Source organism: Hipposideros armiger, unplaced genomic scaffold, assembly GCF_001890085.2.
Source record: "Hipposideros armiger isolate ML-2016 unplaced genomic scaffold, ASM189008v1 scaffold_783, whole genome shotgun sequence".
Taxonomy (NCBI): domain Eukaryota; kingdom Metazoa; phylum Chordata; class Mammalia; order Chiroptera; family Hipposideridae; genus Hipposideros; species Hipposideros armiger.
In genome coordinates this window covers 613,683-633,503 of record NW_017732133.1, presented here as the reverse complement: position 1 = coordinate 633,503, position 19,821 = coordinate 613,683, and the positions used below count along the sequence as shown (strand labels likewise).

At 42.0% G+C, this 19,821-nt stretch overlaps 1 protein-coding gene across 1 annotated transcript; it reads right to left on the bottom strand.

The window, feature by feature from the left end:
* Positions 1-248: 248 nt before the first annotated feature.
* On the bottom strand, positions 249-18,219 carry PTPDC1 (protein tyrosine phosphatase domain containing 1). The gene is given in 10 exon segments (XM_019628374.1): positions 249-2,303; positions 4,591-4,701; positions 7,192-7,377; positions 10,277-11,535; positions 13,063-13,200; positions 14,225-14,343; positions 14,576-14,656; positions 17,119-17,290; positions 17,759-17,986; positions 17,989-18,219. Coding segments are annotated over 10 exon segments (2,481 nt in total). The 5' UTR covers positions 18,059-18,219; the 3' UTR covers positions 249-2,186.
* Positions 18,220-19,821: the final 1,602 nt, after the last annotated feature.

Below are 19,821 nucleotides of genomic sequence, written 5' to 3'. Positions count from 1 at the left end.
GGGCCCTTCTCACTTCTGCTGAGCTGAATTTTGCAACCCTGTCACTTCTTCCAATAGGTATATTTCTATCCTCTGGGAAACAAACAGCTCCTCATCCACTCAAATTTAGGAAAGCAGGAATCCTGTCAGCATTGAGATTCTCCTCACCCATTCCTCTCAGAACTCTCCAACCCCAGTTCCCCACCCCCCTACCCCAAACACCCCTGGTCGCTGTGAACCAACACAGTCCAGATTTTCTAGAGCTTGGCTAGCTGACTATTCAGCCTACAACTCAGTCCGCCCATTAGGAAATCTAATTACAAAACTGCATCTTTATTATCAGGAACGCATGACTCTCAAGCTAAAGAATTATAAGACGAGGGTTATGAGTTGTTCTTTTCACTTTTATTCAGATAAATACAATAATTGTATACAGCCTCATGAATTCACCCACCATCTCTCCTTTTCAGGCTGATGCACTTAGATGTTAAATGTGCACTGTCACAGTCACATCATGGCTGTGCAGGGTCTATCCTTTCATTTGAAATGATTGTTTCAGACACACAGGCCAGTAGTCACTCATCAAATGAGCCATGGTACCACTTGTCCATGTGAGACTGACTGAGAGGAGGACAGGTATCTTTTTGGGTAAAAAACATTTTTACAACGTACCTTTGGATAAAATGTAATTGTTTTCTCCCCTACTTTCCCAGATCAGGCACTTGAAAATGAGAAATTTCAGGAATGGACAACTTAGTTCATTGAAATTCACTGAATTTGATTTCCTAAGAAAGTCCAAACAGTGTGGGAAAAAATGGCATTTAGTGTTTGCCACCAGAGTTAGTAAGACTAATAATGACTAAACTTTTTTTCACGTGCTACAGCTTGATTCATAAATGCAAGAGTTGGAGAAATATCATGTGTTGTACATTAGTCTTGCTTTCCCTGAAGTTCTGTCTTTAAGCTTAAATAGTAGCTTCTTTAGTTTGAAACTGGTTTGTCTAATATCATCTTTATTGGGAAAACTCCGATCCTCTCTATAGCTTGGCCTCTGGTACCTCACCTGTTTATTATTTAAATAATAGTTATGGTTTCAATTGCTGACTGATAGTTTGGTTCTACAAGGAACTAGTTTAAATGGCTACTTCTTATCTAAAGCCAGTAGGGTGAATCTAACTTAAGTGGGTCAAATTCAGTTTAAAAATCTTACTTCTCACAGTCAAAAAGCAACCAAAGATAAGGCGCTGAGGCACCTGGGTGTGTGCAATGGCAGATGTGGGCCAGTGCTCACACTATTACACAGGTAGCATGGACATGGGAGTGGCTACTGAGCCCGGACAGAGCAAGACTGTAGAGCCCACCCTCGAGACTGGCCTTTCTGCGGAGTCCTGCTTCAGAGCAGCTTCCCACAGTGCCCACCACTGATCCAATTTTCTCTGTAAAGATGCTACTTGGCTCAGCAGCAGCCCAGGGGAGGAATAAGGCTTGATATATGAGAACTGCTCCTGAGCAGAGGTTGGTGAGGTCATCTAGAAGCCCAGCAAAGAGCAAGTCTACCTTCTACAAGTTAAAAATCCCAACCACTTCAGTCATTCCTTTAGTATAAAACTAAATCACTCTGAAAAATAATACCCTTTGAAAACCTTTGCCACATTTATAAAAAGAACAATTTCAAACAATATTTTAAAAAATCCTTTAAAAATGTTTTATCAATAGCCTTCTTATTAAGAAATATAAAACAGTTTAAGACATTTGGTGACTTCCTTGGGTCAGGTATCAGGGGATGGATACACAGTGAGGTTTTACTACTAATATTATCTATTTGGTAAAAACTCTAGAAAGAGTTCCATCAACAAGATAATTGTTTTCGAAAAAAGTTACAACTTTTTCCAAAATGTCAACAAGAATAGGAATGTAAACACCACATACTTAAAATATTAGTATAACAATATTAATTCAGTGAAATAAATAAAAGAAAGTGGCACCAACTTTATGGCAATTTTCTACACAAAAATGTAGTTCAACAATATTTTAAATAAATAATTGCTCCAAACAGGAACGGTCATTCTTAGGACAAACCAAGAGCATCTGAAATAAACTGCTAGGAGACAAAGCAGCTCCTCACTTTAACTTGTTCACCTAGGAACAGAAATGCTGCCTGGATCTTCTGATCTAAAATGTTCACCATGAGGGGAAGCTCGGCTTCACTAAACACTAGGCTTAGGGCTGTCTTTTGTCATTTTTCTTTTTTCTTCCAGTGTGTGCTTAAATATTTTCTTCAGGGTGCTGTAAACTATTGGTCCATTTTCAGAATCAAAAGTAACCTGGTGACAAAGAAAATTTATATTCAGGACACTGTAACAAGAATTCTAACCAGTCTATTTTGGGAGGAAAAAAACGGGGTAGAGAAAAAACTAACACTTGTAAACAAAATTATATGCAATTTAAAAAGTGAACACAATACACTTCACACATTAATTTTAACTTGGAAGAATTGCTGATATATTAGAATTGCTGATCACGTCAATACCAAATTTATCAATGAAAACCCAAAGAATTAAACCTAGTACCTGGATACATAGTATACTCATACACTGTCAGGCGCAAGTGAGTAGTGAGTGTGAAGTGAGTTTTGAATCCAGAGACAGATAATTGATGATAGAAGGCAAAGATCTCCTATGAAAACAACACGCACCAGCTGTCAGTGTTGCACTGGGTGACCTGAATGGGAGCCTGGCTCTTCACCCGCCGGCCATGCAGCTCAGGTCACGCCTGACCTCTCTGTAAAAAAGGTCACAGTGCCCATCTCCTTAGGGTTTCTGTGGGGATTAAATACGAGCGTCTGACATGTGTGGCACATATCAAAACCTACATAACAGTTTCCTTTCCCCTTGGTGGGAAGGCACCATGTACACAAATGTGGACTATTTGCTCAAGTTCACCTTACTGCAGGGTTAGGAGTGATGCAGGATGGAGAACCAGAGAAATGACCATGCCTCCACCCCACCACCACAGAAATGCATGACTCCTTAGAACAGGATCAAGTCAATTGGCCAGTGACCCCCCTCCTCCTGAAGGGGAGGAAGAGAGGGCTGTACCCACCCTTGTGAAGGGCTGGGAAGGGTCTGGAATTTCACCCTGCTCATACGCTAACAAGTTCATCTGCCAGCTTGGGGACATCAGCAGGACACACGAGACTGCTGGGTCAGAAACAAACAGCTTTATAACTTAAACAACATAATTGCATGGATCCCTTGCCCTCCACATCACACGGGGGTGATGTGGAGGGCCCAGGTGGAGGCTGCACAGGCAGAGCGTTTGCATCACAGCTGAGGAGCCCCACATGTGATGCGGGGGTTGCAGCAAGCCTGCAAGCTCTGGCCCGAAGGGAGACATGATTTTCACTACACAGGCAACTGACGCCACACAGACTTCCCTGAAGAGCCTGGGACAAGGGCTGTCGCAGCCTCTACTCATAAGATTGTGCACAAGGGGAGAGAGCCAAGAACTGTCTCCTAATATTTTTAGAGTTAGGTTTTGGAACAACAGGTATGTTTAACTATTCATTAGTATCCTCCTAAAAGGCCAAAACAAATTGTAAAGAATTACTGTTGTTTTCGGAGAGACCAATATTAAGAATTTTTTTCAGCTAAATTAGAAATTTATTTTTATTTTAACCATGATATTGTCTATCCTATTTGCAAAAACATCTTACTAACATTAATAACACTTGCAATTGTTTACTTTGTTAAACACCAAATCACAACCCTCCCCACATGGCAGATAACTTTCTGGGTCTATGAAAATGTAGTAAAATATAGATGTAAAGGATCACGTGACTGGGGTTTGACCTACTGACTCTGGAAACTTAGTGCCATAAAGCCCCAGATGAGGAGCAAGGAATCCTGCCAGGAGGGCCTCACTTTGGAAAGAATGGAAGGGGGAGGAGACTGGTGGCTGAGTCCAGATAATAAGTGCTGTCATCATTAATGATTACCACAGACACAGACATTGAAAGCTGGGTGCTTTGTTTAATGACATTTTCATAGCATAAGTGAGAGGTACCAACAAATTAGCTGAATGGGTGAGGGGAACCTTTTCTCTTGGCAGGAACCTGGCTTCTCTCCTCAGCCAGGAAAGATTGCTGCAAGCCAAAAAGAAGTGCAGAGAAAGGACACTTTTTTTCCCTCTTTGCTTAGGATTTGCCAACCAGGACACACTACCGAATCGTTGGTACTAGATGCTGAATTTTCAACAGGTGATTTTTTGTTTAGCCCCAAGGTAGAACTGACTCAACAAGAAGATTCTCTGATTCCTACCAGGCACATCATTTAAAACTACTTTCTCAACACCCAATTGTTTCTCTCTATATAAAAGCTCTTTGTTCCAATGTTCTCCTTCCAAAAACCCACAGTTCAACTTTTTCTAATATCACTGTTAGAAAACTGATATTTTTTGGCCCAAAGTCTACAACTACTTTTTAAGAAATGTCAAATACATTTCCATTAAGAGGAAACACAGCTAAAAGTTGTAGTGACGCTGGTGACTTCTGGGTTCTGGTTTACAAAGATGACGATGCTCGTGGTCTGCAGGGGAAGGAGTGCCACCCACCTTAGTGAATGCTTTAATGGTGTGGGCAAGGGCGGCATCCTCCACGTGTGTGGGAATCGTCCGCAGGCTCGCTATGCAGTGCAGTACGCAAAGAACAGTCTGGTGCTGGCCCTGTTTTTGCAGAAATCAAAATCACACAAGTTGTCTGAAAAATGCCTCAAGAAATAAACTCAAAGCAGCTACACAGCCAGGAACTGACTGGTTGCAACCAAGTACTCATAACCTCCAATACTACACTATCTGCCAAGGGCTCTACCAACATTTACTGTTAGGTATTTGAAAAGCTTTCAGGAGATAAAATCAAAGCTGGTTAGTTATTACATGAAGAGCAATTTCAAATGAAATGTCTTCCTGGCAGTGAACTGAAGGGATGATCTACTCTTATGGTTTCTGGATACATCATTTCAGTTCGGCTGGTGTATGCTGACACAGACCTGTGTGCCTGCCCACTGCAGATGCTACGGGGGGACAGAGGGACGGAAGGAGACACAGCATAGCCCTCCAGGAGCACTGGGCACTTAAGGGAGAAGATCTGACCAACGTGCCCCGACTTGATTCCTGGGGGCTGTCTGCCTTAGAGACACAAAGCAGAGCCCCACTACTGGACAGTGCATCAGTACACATCGCCCTGAGGGCTACTGCCTTCAGCCTGAACACCTGCTCTGAGGGCAAACCCTGAAATACAGAAACACCTGCAAACACAAACAATCATAACAGTAATGCCTACAAAAGTAAAAATCCTGAAAAACGTCAGTGCCCTACATATGGGGTTGGTGTGAATGATGATGGAACAGCACGATGTGACAGAAGGTGCACCAGCTTTGTGCCAGAGCCATTGGAGTCTGAACCCTGCTCTGACACAGGCTGCATACTTTGGGCAAGTTACTTCGCCCTCCCTTTTCAGGAAAATGGGGCCTCTACCTCTCCAGCTATGGAGATGAACAAAGGTGAAACCAAATACATCCTAGCAAGGGGCTGGCTGCCGCCACCCACCAAGGGTAAATGCTCCCTTATGGCCTCCCCAGATTCATCTCTAATTTAACTGCTGAGAATATAGCCTAAGAGAAAGACTCCCAATACAGGAAAAATCCTGTCTTTAAAGATGTGTATCACACAACTGTGTGTGTCTGTGTGTGCACTAGTGACAGTAGATGTGGAAACAAGGGCCGGCTGAGTGGCATGTTGGTTAAGAATTGGCTTGGGAGCACAAACTCAGAGCAGCAGGGCCACCGGTTCAGATCCCACATGGGCCAGTGATGCTGTGACCTTACAGCTAAGATGCTGAACAACAGCTCGACCTGGAGCTGGGCTGCCGTGAGTCGCCAGGGACGGCATAGGCTGCAGTGGGCTGCTATAAGCTACCGTGAGTGGCCAGTAGCCAGCGTGAGCGGCCAGCAGCCAGCATGAGCTGCCATGAGCTGCCATTCAACGGCTGGCGACCCATCTGCCTCAGCCAGGAAGAGTGCAATGATCACAATACCAACATGGGCCAATGAAGCGATGTCCTCCACAACTAGACTGAAGAACAAAAGGACAGCAACTTATCTGTTCCCCTTCCCTGATTCCCCAACGCTGTTCCCTCCCCCAATTCCCTAATAAAATCTTTTTAAAAAAAGATGTGGAAACAAGGAGATGTTTACACTGCAGCTTAATAGGTAACAAGGCTGATTATGGGATAACACTGTTTCCTAGAACAAAAGCAAAGCCATTTTTTTTTTCAGCTGAGCCATCCTGTACCACCTATTGGCAGCTCAGCAGCAATTCAGCTCAGGCTGGGAATAGAACCGCTGTTGCTCAGAGCTCGCACTCTTGAGTGAGCTCTTAACCAACTGAGCCACTCGGCCGGCCGAGCAAAGCCATTTTTTAAGGAAAATTTAGTATCTCTATATGGTTAAAAATATTAAATTGTATAAAAGGGACTACAAGGAGAAGTAAATCTCCCTCCCTCCCTTCCTAGATCTGTTGTCTCCTAGTACGTTCACTAAGGCAATCATCATTATTATCAGTTTCTTGTTTCTCCTTCTATATTCTTCTATATTTTATACATATACAAATTATATACACAAAAATATATGTGACACACACCCTTTCAAAGAAATACAAATGAGCGCATATTCAAACTACCTCACAGTTCTTCACATTTATATGCTCATGGAAATAAGTAGAAACAAATACTTAGAAGTGAAAAAGTGGTTAATTAGGGTACCCACTCCCCACGTTAGAGCATTAACTACCCATTAAGTTAATATTTATGGAAAGCTTATACTAAACATGAAACAATAACTATGTTAAAATTTTGAGCAAAAATGAAGCATAAACTTGCACATGAAGTAAATTTTACCATATTAACATATGCAGTGATAAGATGGAAAGGCCTGAAAATATTTAAGGTGACTTTCCTGGGATTATGGGTATCTCCCTTTTTATTTTTGTATCTTTTAAATGTTTATACTGGGTATGAATTTCTTACTTTATCTTGGAAAAACTTAAATTAGACCCAGATATGGGATTGTACATGAATGCCCCTTTTTATAATAGATTTCTTTTAGTGCATGAACCTTCTATAGTTAACTTCACCAACTGGTCTGACTGCTACTTTACCTTCTCTAATAAAAACAGTGCTTCTGCAGCATCCGCACATCTGTCAACCAACATGTCCACGTCCTCCTGGGTTATCACAGGCTCCTTCAGCTGCTCCACCCAAGACCACATCAAACTGCACAGGATGAAAGGATCCTTTTCACCACATATTCTTTCCCAAGCTCCGTCTCGGGAATTTAGTTCTTTCTAAAAAGAAAGGAAGAAAGACAAAGAGATAGGAGGAAGAAAGGGAGAAAGGGAGGCAGGTACCATTTGCCATTTGATGACCCTCAGGCTACCCAGGAGAGTGAATGTCTTCGGCTCTGGTATGGGCCGGGTCCTCTCCCAACACCCCCACTTCCAGGAGGTGCACTGGGCTGAGATACTGAACTCCTACAAGCCTCAGTTTCCCTCTATGAAGTGCGTCCCTGCCCCATTGATGTTGGGCTGACTGAGGTCTGTTAAAGCTCTCAGTGCAGAGAACAGCTTAGTTAACCAAAGTTTTCCACTTTACTCAGAAACCACAGAAACGTTTCAGGAAGGGAGCCTTCCTTTTCAGGGTCATGGTGAAAAAAACAGAAATATTTGCCGCGATGAAGTAGAATGGTAGATGAAAAAGCATAAATAAGAGAATTTTTGCAAATGAACCTGGGATAAGGACAAGCTTCTGACCGAAACTTCAAAGTACTACCCAAAAAATGCTTAATAGTTGCAAATGCAGCATACATTCTTCTTTCAAATTATTTTTTAAGAATCCTATATAGAATTTAACAAATAATGAGGCTGCATTCATTTGATAGGATGAAAATAAATAGGAAGTCTTGACAATAGTCCAAATGCCTGGGGATAATTTAGCCAGCAGATTTAAAATTTTTACCTCACAGAGAGCAGGGGAAAAGTGAGATAAGAATTTTAATCTCTGAAAGGAAATTCCAGATTTATGTTTTGGTAAATAAAATATGATTGCGACAGTAATAAGCATATATAAGCATAATAATTATGCTTCCATAATTATATTCATTCATTCACCCATCCAGTATTTGTAGAACACAAAATGACAGGAACTACAATACATGATTTATCTCTGAGTCTACAGCAACCCATCAGGAAGGCCCCTCTACGGACAAAAGTACTAGGGCTCAGGAAAGATGAAATAACTTGCCCAGGAGCCCAAAGCGAAAAATGGGCAAAACAGGCATTTTCATCCAGGTCTGCCGCACCACAGTCTGTGATGTTTCTGCCGTGCCACCAGGGTCCTCCAGTACTGGGTTTCTCTTTATTATCTCATAAATAAGCCAATACTTTGAGGAGAAAAGATGGTCAGAAACAACACAACTCAAAGACCCTCTTAGTAAACGACCATTACATCATGATGTTTTCTGAAATCTTTAGTGGGGCTAGAAAGACATAAGGATGCAAAAAGTATAAATACGTGAGCTGCATACTGGCTCTGCTGCATTCGGACCACGGGATCTCATGCATGTCACTTGACCCTTGTGACCCTTAGTTTCCCCATCTGTGATACTTAATTAATAAGGACTATACAGATTAACAAAGAACCTGTAAGTAATACCACCTGCCTCACAGGATTGCTGTGAAAATCACATGAGATAAAAGAAGTGAAAGGTCCGACTATAGGTACAGGCAGCATTATGCTATTTAAATCATGTTCATTTTACTCTTTCTAAGGTTCAGCAGATTTGTTTTATTACTGAAAGGCTCATAATAAAATCAAGAAAGGAAAAAATGTTGCAAACCTATCCTAAGGAAAGGGTTGTGTTCGCCTCTAGAAAATGTTTTCGTGTATGTTACATGTTGAAACAATCTGGCCCATGTCACTTACTGCACTGAGCAGTGTGGGCACAAGTGGGGCTGCCCCTTGAGGCGCCACGGACTGTCACCCATGACATCAAAGGCCTGCCACCAGTCACTGCGGCACACAGTGATGCAGAGGAAAAGCCTGCCGATGAATGGAAGGCTTTTCAGCAGGAAATAAAGAACTTCATGTTAAAACACACAATACATCTAATGGTTCGTTAAGCAAAACAATTCTGACGGACAAAGTGTATGTGGAAGTGCACTCCTCCCATCACACAGGTGTCAGCCGGCGCAAGGCTCCATGCCTATTTTGTGCATCGGGAAGGTTCTGGCCCTTCTGGGAAGTGTGCACGCCTTACCTAATTAATGGCAGAATACAGATAGCAGCTACACAAATAACCTGTGGTAGATTACGGGCTAACAAGTCAGGATTTCACTAAGCCAGGCCTCCCTGGGTCAGTCCCACATTTGGCAGTTTACCTGTTTCTGATAACAAAGCTTGTAAGGCCTGCCTTTTCTCTACATCAGCTGCTCATTCAGGGCAGAGAATGTGATTGATTTAAGACTGTCTTTCTAGTAAAAATATAACACAAAAAGGGGTTAAAATTTAAAATTTTACATTCTAATTTAGGTAAAAGCCAAGAAATGGACTCCAAAGACCTAAGTTCAGGAACCAATGGCACACAGGTGCTGTGGCCACTCCCATTTGCTTTCTGGGTCTCGCAGTTGCCTCACTGGGGCAGGACTGGAGTGTCCACGGGAGGAAATGCTGAGCAGACAGCACCTGTCATGCTTCCTCCTAACCTCACTCAACACTTGTGTGGATGAGCTTTTGGGAAAGAATTTGCTCTGATTTCATTTATGTCTCTCAGTCAGTGGTTCCTAAAATGTGGCTCCCTGTCATGCCTTGGATTGGCCTACAGATCCTTCAGGTTCGTTCACAGCTGTCTGCCATGACCTGTCCATCTGTCCATCCATCTGTCCCACAAACCCAGCATGAAAGAAGGAAGCTACAGACATCAATCATATCCATGCCTTGCTCACTCATATACCCTGCCAAGTGCTAAATGCTTTCTTTCACAGGAGACTGAAACAAGCCCACCCAATAGCCCCACGTCTGTCGATTCTATGACACTCGGCTCTTGCTACATTTGAGAAGACTGAAGTTCAAAAGTAAGTATTATACCAACATGTCCTCGAATTCCTGTAACAATGAATTTGGGAAAAGGTATGAGGCTTTTGCTCTAAGTATTTCCCGAGCATATATAATGAAGTGAAATGCAACTACCTGCCACATTTCTACCTTCCTTTTCACTTCTTCCTTTTCTGCAAACTCATTCAGGTTTGCCAGGGCTTTGGCTGCCAGTATTCTCCTTTCTGCAACACTCAGTTCAGACTGCACAGCAGTGTGTGGAGTGATGGCAGGCACATCTTTGCTGTCCTGGGTTTCAGGTCCAACAGAGGACTGTGCTTTGGGGCTGGAGGCACAGCCCACAGGGCTGCAGCAGGCCTCACTGTCCTCCATGCCACAGGGTGGGCTGCAACCACCATAAGCTTCACACCGACACTGGGTCCCTTGCTGGGGAGAACAGCATGGCTCCTTAGAGATAGTTGTAAAGTTGGGTGTAACTGGTTCCCCAGGTTTGTGTGAACCTGAAATGCCAGAAGAGAAGGTTCTACTCCGCTGTATTTCCTTGGGAATATTCTTCCTATGGAAAATTGGTGACCCATCATCTTTGAGTCCTTCTAGGCCTCCAAATTTAGCCTGATTCCAGAAAGAAAATGTATTACAGACCAGCGTTTCCTTATTGAAATCTAGCTGTGGAGTCTTCGGGGTGTCACAGTGGCTTATGGGTGTCTGCAGCCCAGGGTTGTGGCAAAACGGGATCTGAGTAGGCACCGTCCACGGAGTCCCTGACTGCTCCAGAAGTGACTCGGCTCTCTGTATATCCGAGTCGCTGTAGCTGAGCTGCCTTTTCAGGTGAGTCAGGGGCTGAAGGCACTCGACATTCCGCCTCTTCCAAAGAGGGTCAAACTCCTGCTCACTGGAAAGAAGCACTTCCTGATTCTCAAAGTCGGCCACCACTGCAGAGCGGGTAACAGAGTCTGACGCATCACTGTCGTGCCTCAGGAGCTCTTTATCCAGCTGCATCGTGACCACCTCAGAAACAGTCTTTTCAATTTCGGCAGAGAGGCCAGGCACTTCCGCCACTTCTTCCGTCGCCATGGGCCTGTTCTCAGCTAAGTCCAGCAGCAATTTGCACACGAGGTGGATAATTTTTGGCACATGTTTCAGAAGTCGCGCCTCATAACCATGAAGCAGATGCCGCTGGCGAATGAGATACTGCGCTAAGGTGACAGCATGTGCTTTGGGGTCACAGCAAGAGAATATGTTTCGAAGAGGAATCAGAAACTGAGTAAATTCCCTCACACACAATAGCTGTCCTCGAGTTTGAATGGAATTGGGTCGCTTTGCCCGAACAAATATAATGGCTTGGTCAGCAGTCATTCTTGTTGCAAAAACTAAGTAACAAGCTATTAAAACACCTAAACAGTGAAGAAGAGAAAAATAGATAAGAAAAGCTTACATATTTATTTTTTATTTACACTGTGATGATTTAAATTTGATATGTGTTAGGAACCATATAAATACAGAAATATTTTAAGGACAATTATAACTTTGTAAATTTTTACAAAGGTGTTTATCTGTTTACTTGTCTATATGGTACCTCTCACCTTGACAGAGAACACTCAATGTCCCCTGTACCCAGGAGCTAGCACAGGAACTGTCACACTGAATACAAGTGTGGACTAAGCGGAGATGCCTAACTGTGGAGTAAGGAGGAATGAGCTGAGGAAGTATGGGGTGAGCAGGGGAAAATGGAGTAACAGTGGCATAAAGAGGGATGACATAGCCTGTTTATCCTTCTTATGCCCAATTCCAACCTGGAAGAAACAAAATCCTGTTTTTATTTCCCAAACAGTTCTTGAAAATTTCCATCCAATGGATCCATACACTGCACTTGAGACTTCCCATTTCTTCTGCTGGCATCAATTGTTGGCACATTCCTGCCTGGCACTCTACGAATTTGGGCATTTTTGAATTTGGGAATTATTTACATTCACAGTCTATTTTTTTTTCCCTGACAATACTTGCAGAGTTGCCTCTACACTAATATGTTTTTCTCCATACCATGATATAATTCTATATTGCTATAAGCACTTAACATTAAGGAAAAGATCCTTAGCAGTGTAAACATTATTTATTCTTGCTAATTAATTTCAAATTAAAAATGAATCACAAAAAGGCAATAATTACTCAGTTCAATTTACTATGAAAGTAAAAGGCAATCAAAAGACATCTGTGTGATTCACCAAAGTTGTGACTCTCGTTACATATGAATATCAGAACCTCTAAAAACTGCATGTTCTCCGAGTATGTGGTAGGTAGGGTCCAATGTGTCTTTTTCAATAGGACAGGGCAGGTCTTTAGTGTAAGCATGAAATAGCTGCAGACCTATTGTGTGGAGTCCCCAGGAACAGTGAAATTTTGGCTGGACCATAAGAGCTGATGATATTGAGAAGAAGTGAGTCCCCAGCTTGATGAAGCTCCTGTGCAGATGGGAGACTCCATGGCAGATACACTATGGACACACTCAAGCTCAGGTGTCTGGTTTAACCAAATGACAATGAAGATTCCAACCCGATGGTTTTACTTCTGCCCCAATATCAGCACTGCACTGAGATTCTGCTGCCTTTTTATATAGAATTCTAGGCACAAATAGACTCTCCTTCACAAACAAAATCCTGACAACCAAGGAATTAAATCTTGGTCCTGCCACTTACTAGATGTAGCAAATTACTTAACTTCGTTAAAAACTCACATTGTTAAAGACTTAAGAAGACAGCAGGTGTAAAATGCTTAAGACATAGTAGGTGAAACAATGCTTGCTATTTTCATTATTATTTTGGTTAAGGAAAATTACATTTTTAAAGATACTATGTATTAAGAAATATTATTCCTTATATATTTAAATATGCTATAAGACAATAAAACTACCTCCTAGAATTTACCTGTTCGACCAAGCCCTGCGTGACAATGGACAGCTACTTTTCCTTCTTGTAAGGCAAATGTCATCACCTTAACCATATCTAAGATGGTGGTAAGGGATGCTACACCATAATCCTTCCATCCGAAATTGTAGAAATAAACTGGGCAATGAAAAAGAGAACAGGAAAAAACATCAACACACAGGAAAAATACTTGCAAAGCTATTTGAAGAAAGTGAGTGAATTCATGAAGAATAGAAAGCTGTAAGGCACGCAGATCTCACTGGATGTGTAGGCCTAGAATGATAGGCTTTTTTACATTTCTAGTAAGTTTATTGTTAACATTTCTCACAAAGCACATTCTGTATTACTTAAGAAACTCAACCAGAAAGAATTATAGAAAAGCAGGATTGCAAATTATAAAGTCAATAATCCAGGCCCAAAAGCCTCAGCTATGGAGGGAAAGTATACAATCTTGTTTAAGCATAAAAATGTGTCTAAATGACTGGTAAATGGCATAAAATGGTATATACAGATTTTCCACCTAGCAGGGAAGAAAAGAGCTAGACACAATGTGACCTTGGGCAAATAAAAATTCACTAAGCCTGTGTGGCCTCACGTATGGAGCAGAAACAACAACTACGTTACTTGAGTGCTTTAAGGATGAGATAAAATGACAGGTCTGGTATACTGTTAATGTTAATTACTGCAGGCACAAATCAAATGTTATCATTATTTCTACAGGGTCTCATCCCAAGATCCCTCTCAGAGGGAAAGAAAGCCTGCACTTTCAACAGCAATACCATAGAAGAACAGCAGCATTCTTTAAAGCCAAAGTTAGCTCATCTTCATGTTTTAGGAGGCCTACTGCTACACTGTAAGTGTTTATTTGCATCTCTTTTTTGTGTGTGTGCACCATTCCCGGAAGTACTGCAATATCGGGTCGATGTGCAGAGTGGACGGAGCAAGCTCCTATTCCATCTCCCAACTCCAAAAATCCATTTAATATATTGTCCTCAGACAGAGGACGTATCAGATATTAAACTGATAAGAACAGATACTACACTTGATCTTAGCCAAAAGGCCGAGAAGCGATGCATCACCTTTTTAACCTAAGAGCTGAGCAGACAAAAGTCTCTGAATGTTGTCCTTGGTAACTCGTGGAGAGGAGGGTGGAAAGACTTACTGCCAGCCTCCATGAAAGCTTCAGGAAGGTATGTGAAGCCACTTTCTTGTTCCAGAGGGTTCCCACAGCTGGCATGCTCACCAGGCCGCTGCAGGTTGATGACTGTTTTTAAGCCATGGCTTAAAGGGAACAAAAAAAATTAAGTCATATTGGGAGCTAGCATTTAAAAAAATTTAAAAAGTAATCACTTTTGGTATCAATAAACATTATTATTCTCAAAACCTTAATTTCTTATTTGAAATAAGCTCTGCACTATTGTTAAAATGAAAACATTTTTCCATTGGAGTCAAAAGCAATGGAAGAGAAAAGGCGAGCTGGCTTATTAAAGCATGTGAACGACGCGGCACTTACCTCTGGAACTGCTCGATGATGCCGTACTTCTTGAGGAGCTCAGTGGATGGGCGAGCCATGGCCAGGATGTTATCTGTGACCCTGCAGATGGGAGGGTCTGATGAGATGCACAAAACCTAGTACGTTTCAGCTCTAAGGACTGAGAGCAAGGTATCAAGCCCCTACTTTTTCTATGATTTCAACAACTCCATAACATAAGAATCTCCTTATACAAATCTGGCTTTGATTTTGCTTTATGATTAGGGCTCTAAGAAATCCTAGCTGCTTAAATCCCTGGAAAAAATTCCAAGATAAATTCCAGTATTTATGGACTGCCACAAAGCCTTTTCAAGGACTCTCATGAGCTTCTAGTGGACACGATGGAGAAACCTAAGTGGGCAGCAAAGGTGGCGGTCTGCATTAGAGATCCAAAGGTTATTGACCAAATGAGGAGGGCCGACTGGCTATCTGCAGCTCAGCTCCCTGGGTTAAATGGGGGATAATAATGCCTGCCTTGCAGGGTCAGTGTGAGAATTCAATACGACATGGATATAAAGTCTGTAGCAAAAATCCTCACATGTGGTTATGAATAAATGCTGAGTTATTGCAATTCAGCAAAAAATAAGAGCTTTGGAGTCAGTTGGGCCAGGTTTCAAATGCTGGCTTTTCTACTTTCTAGCTCTGTAGCACATTACTTAGTTTATCCAGACCTCAATAAAGCGATATTACCAATGTCTACTTCATAAGAGTTTATAAAGATGAAATAAAAACTGAAAATGTCTAGCACAGTGCCTGGCCTATGGACAAATGGATGTTTACTGAGTGTGTGAATGGACAGAGACCCAACAAATGGCTGTCCCTCATTAGGGCTCTGGCTTCACTCCATTCTTGCCAAATTTCTCATCAGTATTCTGATAAAAGACACATCAGGCAGTCTATCAGAAGTTGTGGGTCACAGGAACCTGGGAGGAGTAACAGTGACATTAAATGAACAGAGCAGGATCCAAAAAGATAGACTTCCCCCTGGAATAATACCTGAAATTCAACAGGGACCCCCAAAGGTTTGGGACCCCCCCAATTTAATAGTACTTAGTATGAGATGAGGAGAGATATAACATGAAAGCAGCAGAGACGAAAAAGACTCAGATGGTTTAGTCAGCAATAAATAAAAAATATTACTGTGGCCTTAAGCTATATTATTAGAAATTTACTTGTCTGACTATACCTTAAGAACAGTATATGCTTTTTTACAACATTCTTTTTTTATTTTTAAAGATTTTATTGGGGAATTAGGGGAGGGGAACAGACAAGTTGCTGTCCTTTTGTTCTTCAGTCTAGTTGTGGAAGACGTTGCTTCACTGGCCCATGTTGGTACCATCATTGTGCTCTTCCCAGGTGAGGCAATCGCTCGCTGGCCATTGGATGGCCACTCACAGTGGCTCATGGCAGCTCACGAAAGCACACGCCAGCTGCCGGCCAGCCCCACTGCAGCCTACGCCGTCGCCAGCGACTCAAGGCAGCCCAGCTCCAGGTCGAGCTGTTGTTCACCATCTTAGCTATACAGGGCGCAGTGTCACTGGCCCTCATGTGGGATCTGAACTGGGGCCCTGCTGCTCAGAGCTGGCATCCCAAGCCAACTCCTAACCAACACACCACTCGGCTGGCCCTACAACATTCTTTAAGAAAGACATTGATGGATTAGAATATGAGCTGTGAAGAACAGTGATAGTGGACCCCTGACTATATCACTACCCATCTGCCCAGCAAATCCAATATGAAAAGTACAGGTTGCAAGTTAGAAAAGCTGGTTGATAAATATCTAATCTGTAAATGGATACTTGAGATGTATAAAATGATTCACCACTACAATTTTTAAAATAGCGAATTCCTCTAAGTATATTTCAAATGGGATTTGGTTTGATTAGCAGAACTTTTCAGATATCACTACATTAAAGAAGATATATTTGACAGTTTACTATTAATAATTAAAAGCAGTATGATTCAATAATGAATGAATTGCACTTACACACCATAAACAATGCAAGCATCTTATATTGTCCACTGACTGACAATTGTACCACTCCTACTGAGGCAGACTGGAAGTATATTTGTGTGAAAATGGGTCCTTTCACACAGAATATGGGAACAAAACAAAAAATAGGCTAAAGCTTACCTGTACGAAACTGAAAACTACATATGTACCTCATAATTTCTCAAATTTATAGCTCCACATTTTTATTATTTCTAGCAATTTCTGAAATTTAAGAGCACAAGTTATTATTTCTTTAAGATATTTACATAGACATCATTTCACTTCACTAAGAAAAGACCCTATGGGGTTGGTTTTATTATTTTTATTTCACACATGAGAAAATGGAGGGTCAGAGTGCCTGTGTGAGTGGGCTCATCAGGTGGCAAGGCCAGGGACCGGCGGCGAGGTCCCGACTTGAAACTCCATCGTCCCTCTCCCACAGCCCCACTGCGTCCCGGCAGCACATACACCTTCACTCCCTGTCCTGTGTAACTGTAGGTGAGAACTACCGAAGGCGGGCAGAATCACTCACCAGGACGAGTACACCCCCTTAATGGCCTGCTCCTGCTCACTCCAGCGGGCTGGGTTTTCGTACTTGCACGCTCTGCCCCCACACGCCATGGAGCAGGCCATGTGTCCAGGAATGACGTGCCTTAAGCGCTCTCCGACTTTTGTATACTTTGCTGTTGGACGTCCTGAATTTCCTAGAACATACAAGGAAGGGAAGATTCAAAATTCCATTCTGCATATGAACAGTGACCTGGGAAATAGTTTCCTTGCAGATGAGGAGCCAGTGCTAACTCCCCTTCATTTTGTCAAGATTAAAACCATTTCCCCTGCAGCTAAGTGCACTATCTCTTAATATGGAAAACACTTTCGTACACAACCTCCATATGCCATATTGGTCAGAAAGAGGAAGAATGGTGAAAGCAGATCTTTTATAAGGGGATGAGGTTTGCTCAAAAACTACATTTTCAATGAAAAAGCACAAAACATGCAATCATTTTATCTCCTATTACATATCTACTAAAACTCTTAGCGTAACAGACAGTAAAAAAGTATAATGTAGAATTGTCAAAACTTAAAAAGGTATAAACACAGCACAGCCTCTTCACATCCCTTAAATTCAAACTCAAAGGTGTGGCAATGTTTAAGAAGAAAAGAAACTTTACTTTTTCTCTCGGGGAAAGTTGGGTTTCTCTTGGCACAGCTGACAGAGGACACCGCCACCATCACCTGGAGAGAGGATGAGGAGAGCATCTTGGTGGCAGAGCCACACTGGCCCTGCGGCAGCTGCAGGACAGGGTCTGAGGCAGAGTGCCGACGGCCCTGGAGGAAGCTGCTGAGGAAGGGCAGGGCCAAAAGCCTCCGGGGTGGGTCCTGCATGGTGCTGGGCTCTCAGGAGGAGAGCTGGGCGAGGAGATGGCAGCACCAGCTTGCTCCGTGATGAAGTTGCTCTGCGATGTGAGCATCACTCTGCATGATCTAACAGCCCTTCAGGATAGGTTGACTTGTTTCCATAGCGACACACAAAGAAACTACTGATTCCCACTCAGAACTGCACAGGCAAAGTCCCATGTAAATTGCATTGGACAGATTGTTCAAATGTGCGGAGGAATAACATGTATTTTAAATAAATTATTTCTCAATTGCGACTACTCAATATTTTGTTTCTCAAACACGTTTAAAAGACCTGACTGCTCAAAGAATTACATCTAAAATACTGTAATGGATTTAGAAAAATGTCTTTATGATGCCAACACTGCCTTTTGCACACATATTAAAAGGTTTAAATTCTTTTATTCCTTTCATATCTAGTCTCTAAACATGTTGAAAAAAATTCTCTTTCTACTCCTCTCTGGAACAGGGTGGATAGAAAGTTAATTGTAATGAAGTGTGACCTGCTGGATACCTTATAACATATTGAAACATCATTCCATTTTTCAAAAACGAAATCTTTGTTTTCTTGATAGAACTATTAAATTCTTGGATAGAACAAATAAAGCTATTTGTAGGGCTGATATGTTAATCAGAAGACATTTGCTTTTATATTTTTATTTTCAGAATGTGAAAACCCAATTCTTCGTTATGCCTTTATTGGGTTGTTACAGTAGCCAGGCCTCTGAAAAACAATTGTATGCCTTTTGTTGGTGACTAGGGAAAAATAAGCTTGGATAATGTCTTAGCAGAGGCATAGAAAAAAATCTAAGTATCACTTTTTTTTTTAAGGAATTGGATGAGTGGGAGGTTGTAACTTGAGGATAAAGGATATAAAGAAAGCAGAAACTCTTAACAACCACTGATTGTCCGCCTCCGCCCTAGTTAATGTCAGGCTGTACCGCCCCCACCACCGGCTCTCTGTCTGTCACTATCTCTCTGTCTCTATCTCCAAATGGTATTTCAGCGGTGTTTCTATTTCATATTTTACATAGAATGGAATTTTTAGAGTAGTTTTATGAAGGGCCATGCTTTCAACAGATGTTTAAAAGATACAGGGTCTTTTTTCCTGGCAGCCAAGAGAGCTTCTGTAGAAGCTCATTATCCTAAGCTGCGCTCATCTCTACTCTCCTTTCCTCCTTCCTGCACAGGCACTTATTTGTAAGCCACAAGAACTAACACTGCTGTGGTTTTCCCACTTACCTGCTAACAACCCATCTATTTTTTTCCTCCTCTGACAACATGTTTTTCTAAATACATAAAACAATGTCAGTTTTCTATATTCCATGAATATAAAATCATAAGGGACCCTGCCTCATTACTGTTCTTACCCTTCTCACTTCCAAATATGCTGTCTCTAAAAAAAAGTCAGGCTCTAAGAAAAAGCAGAAAAACAATACAAAGGATAATCCCCAGGAGCAATCCTATACTCCCCCAAGCTGCTGTAATCACCAGTGCACAAAAGGCCTTCCTCCCAGCATAAGGAACACTCCCCACTCCAGTCTCCACACAATATTATATACCTTTGTGGCCATTGGCCTGTTTGTGTGTGGGCAATCAGACTCACCCACATTTTTACTCAGAACCACCTAGAGTGATATTTAAGGAACCAAATGACATTCTGGTCATTGCAAATGTGACATTATCTACATTTGTGATAAGCACAATAAACAACAAAAAAACCCACTTAAAGGTTCCTGTGAACCCTCAGCCTTTTTCTCTTTAATTTCTACACATCAGTGGTTAAAGTACTATAGAGCCCAAGAGATGTGGAACCCCAAGAATTGGCAATTTCCTG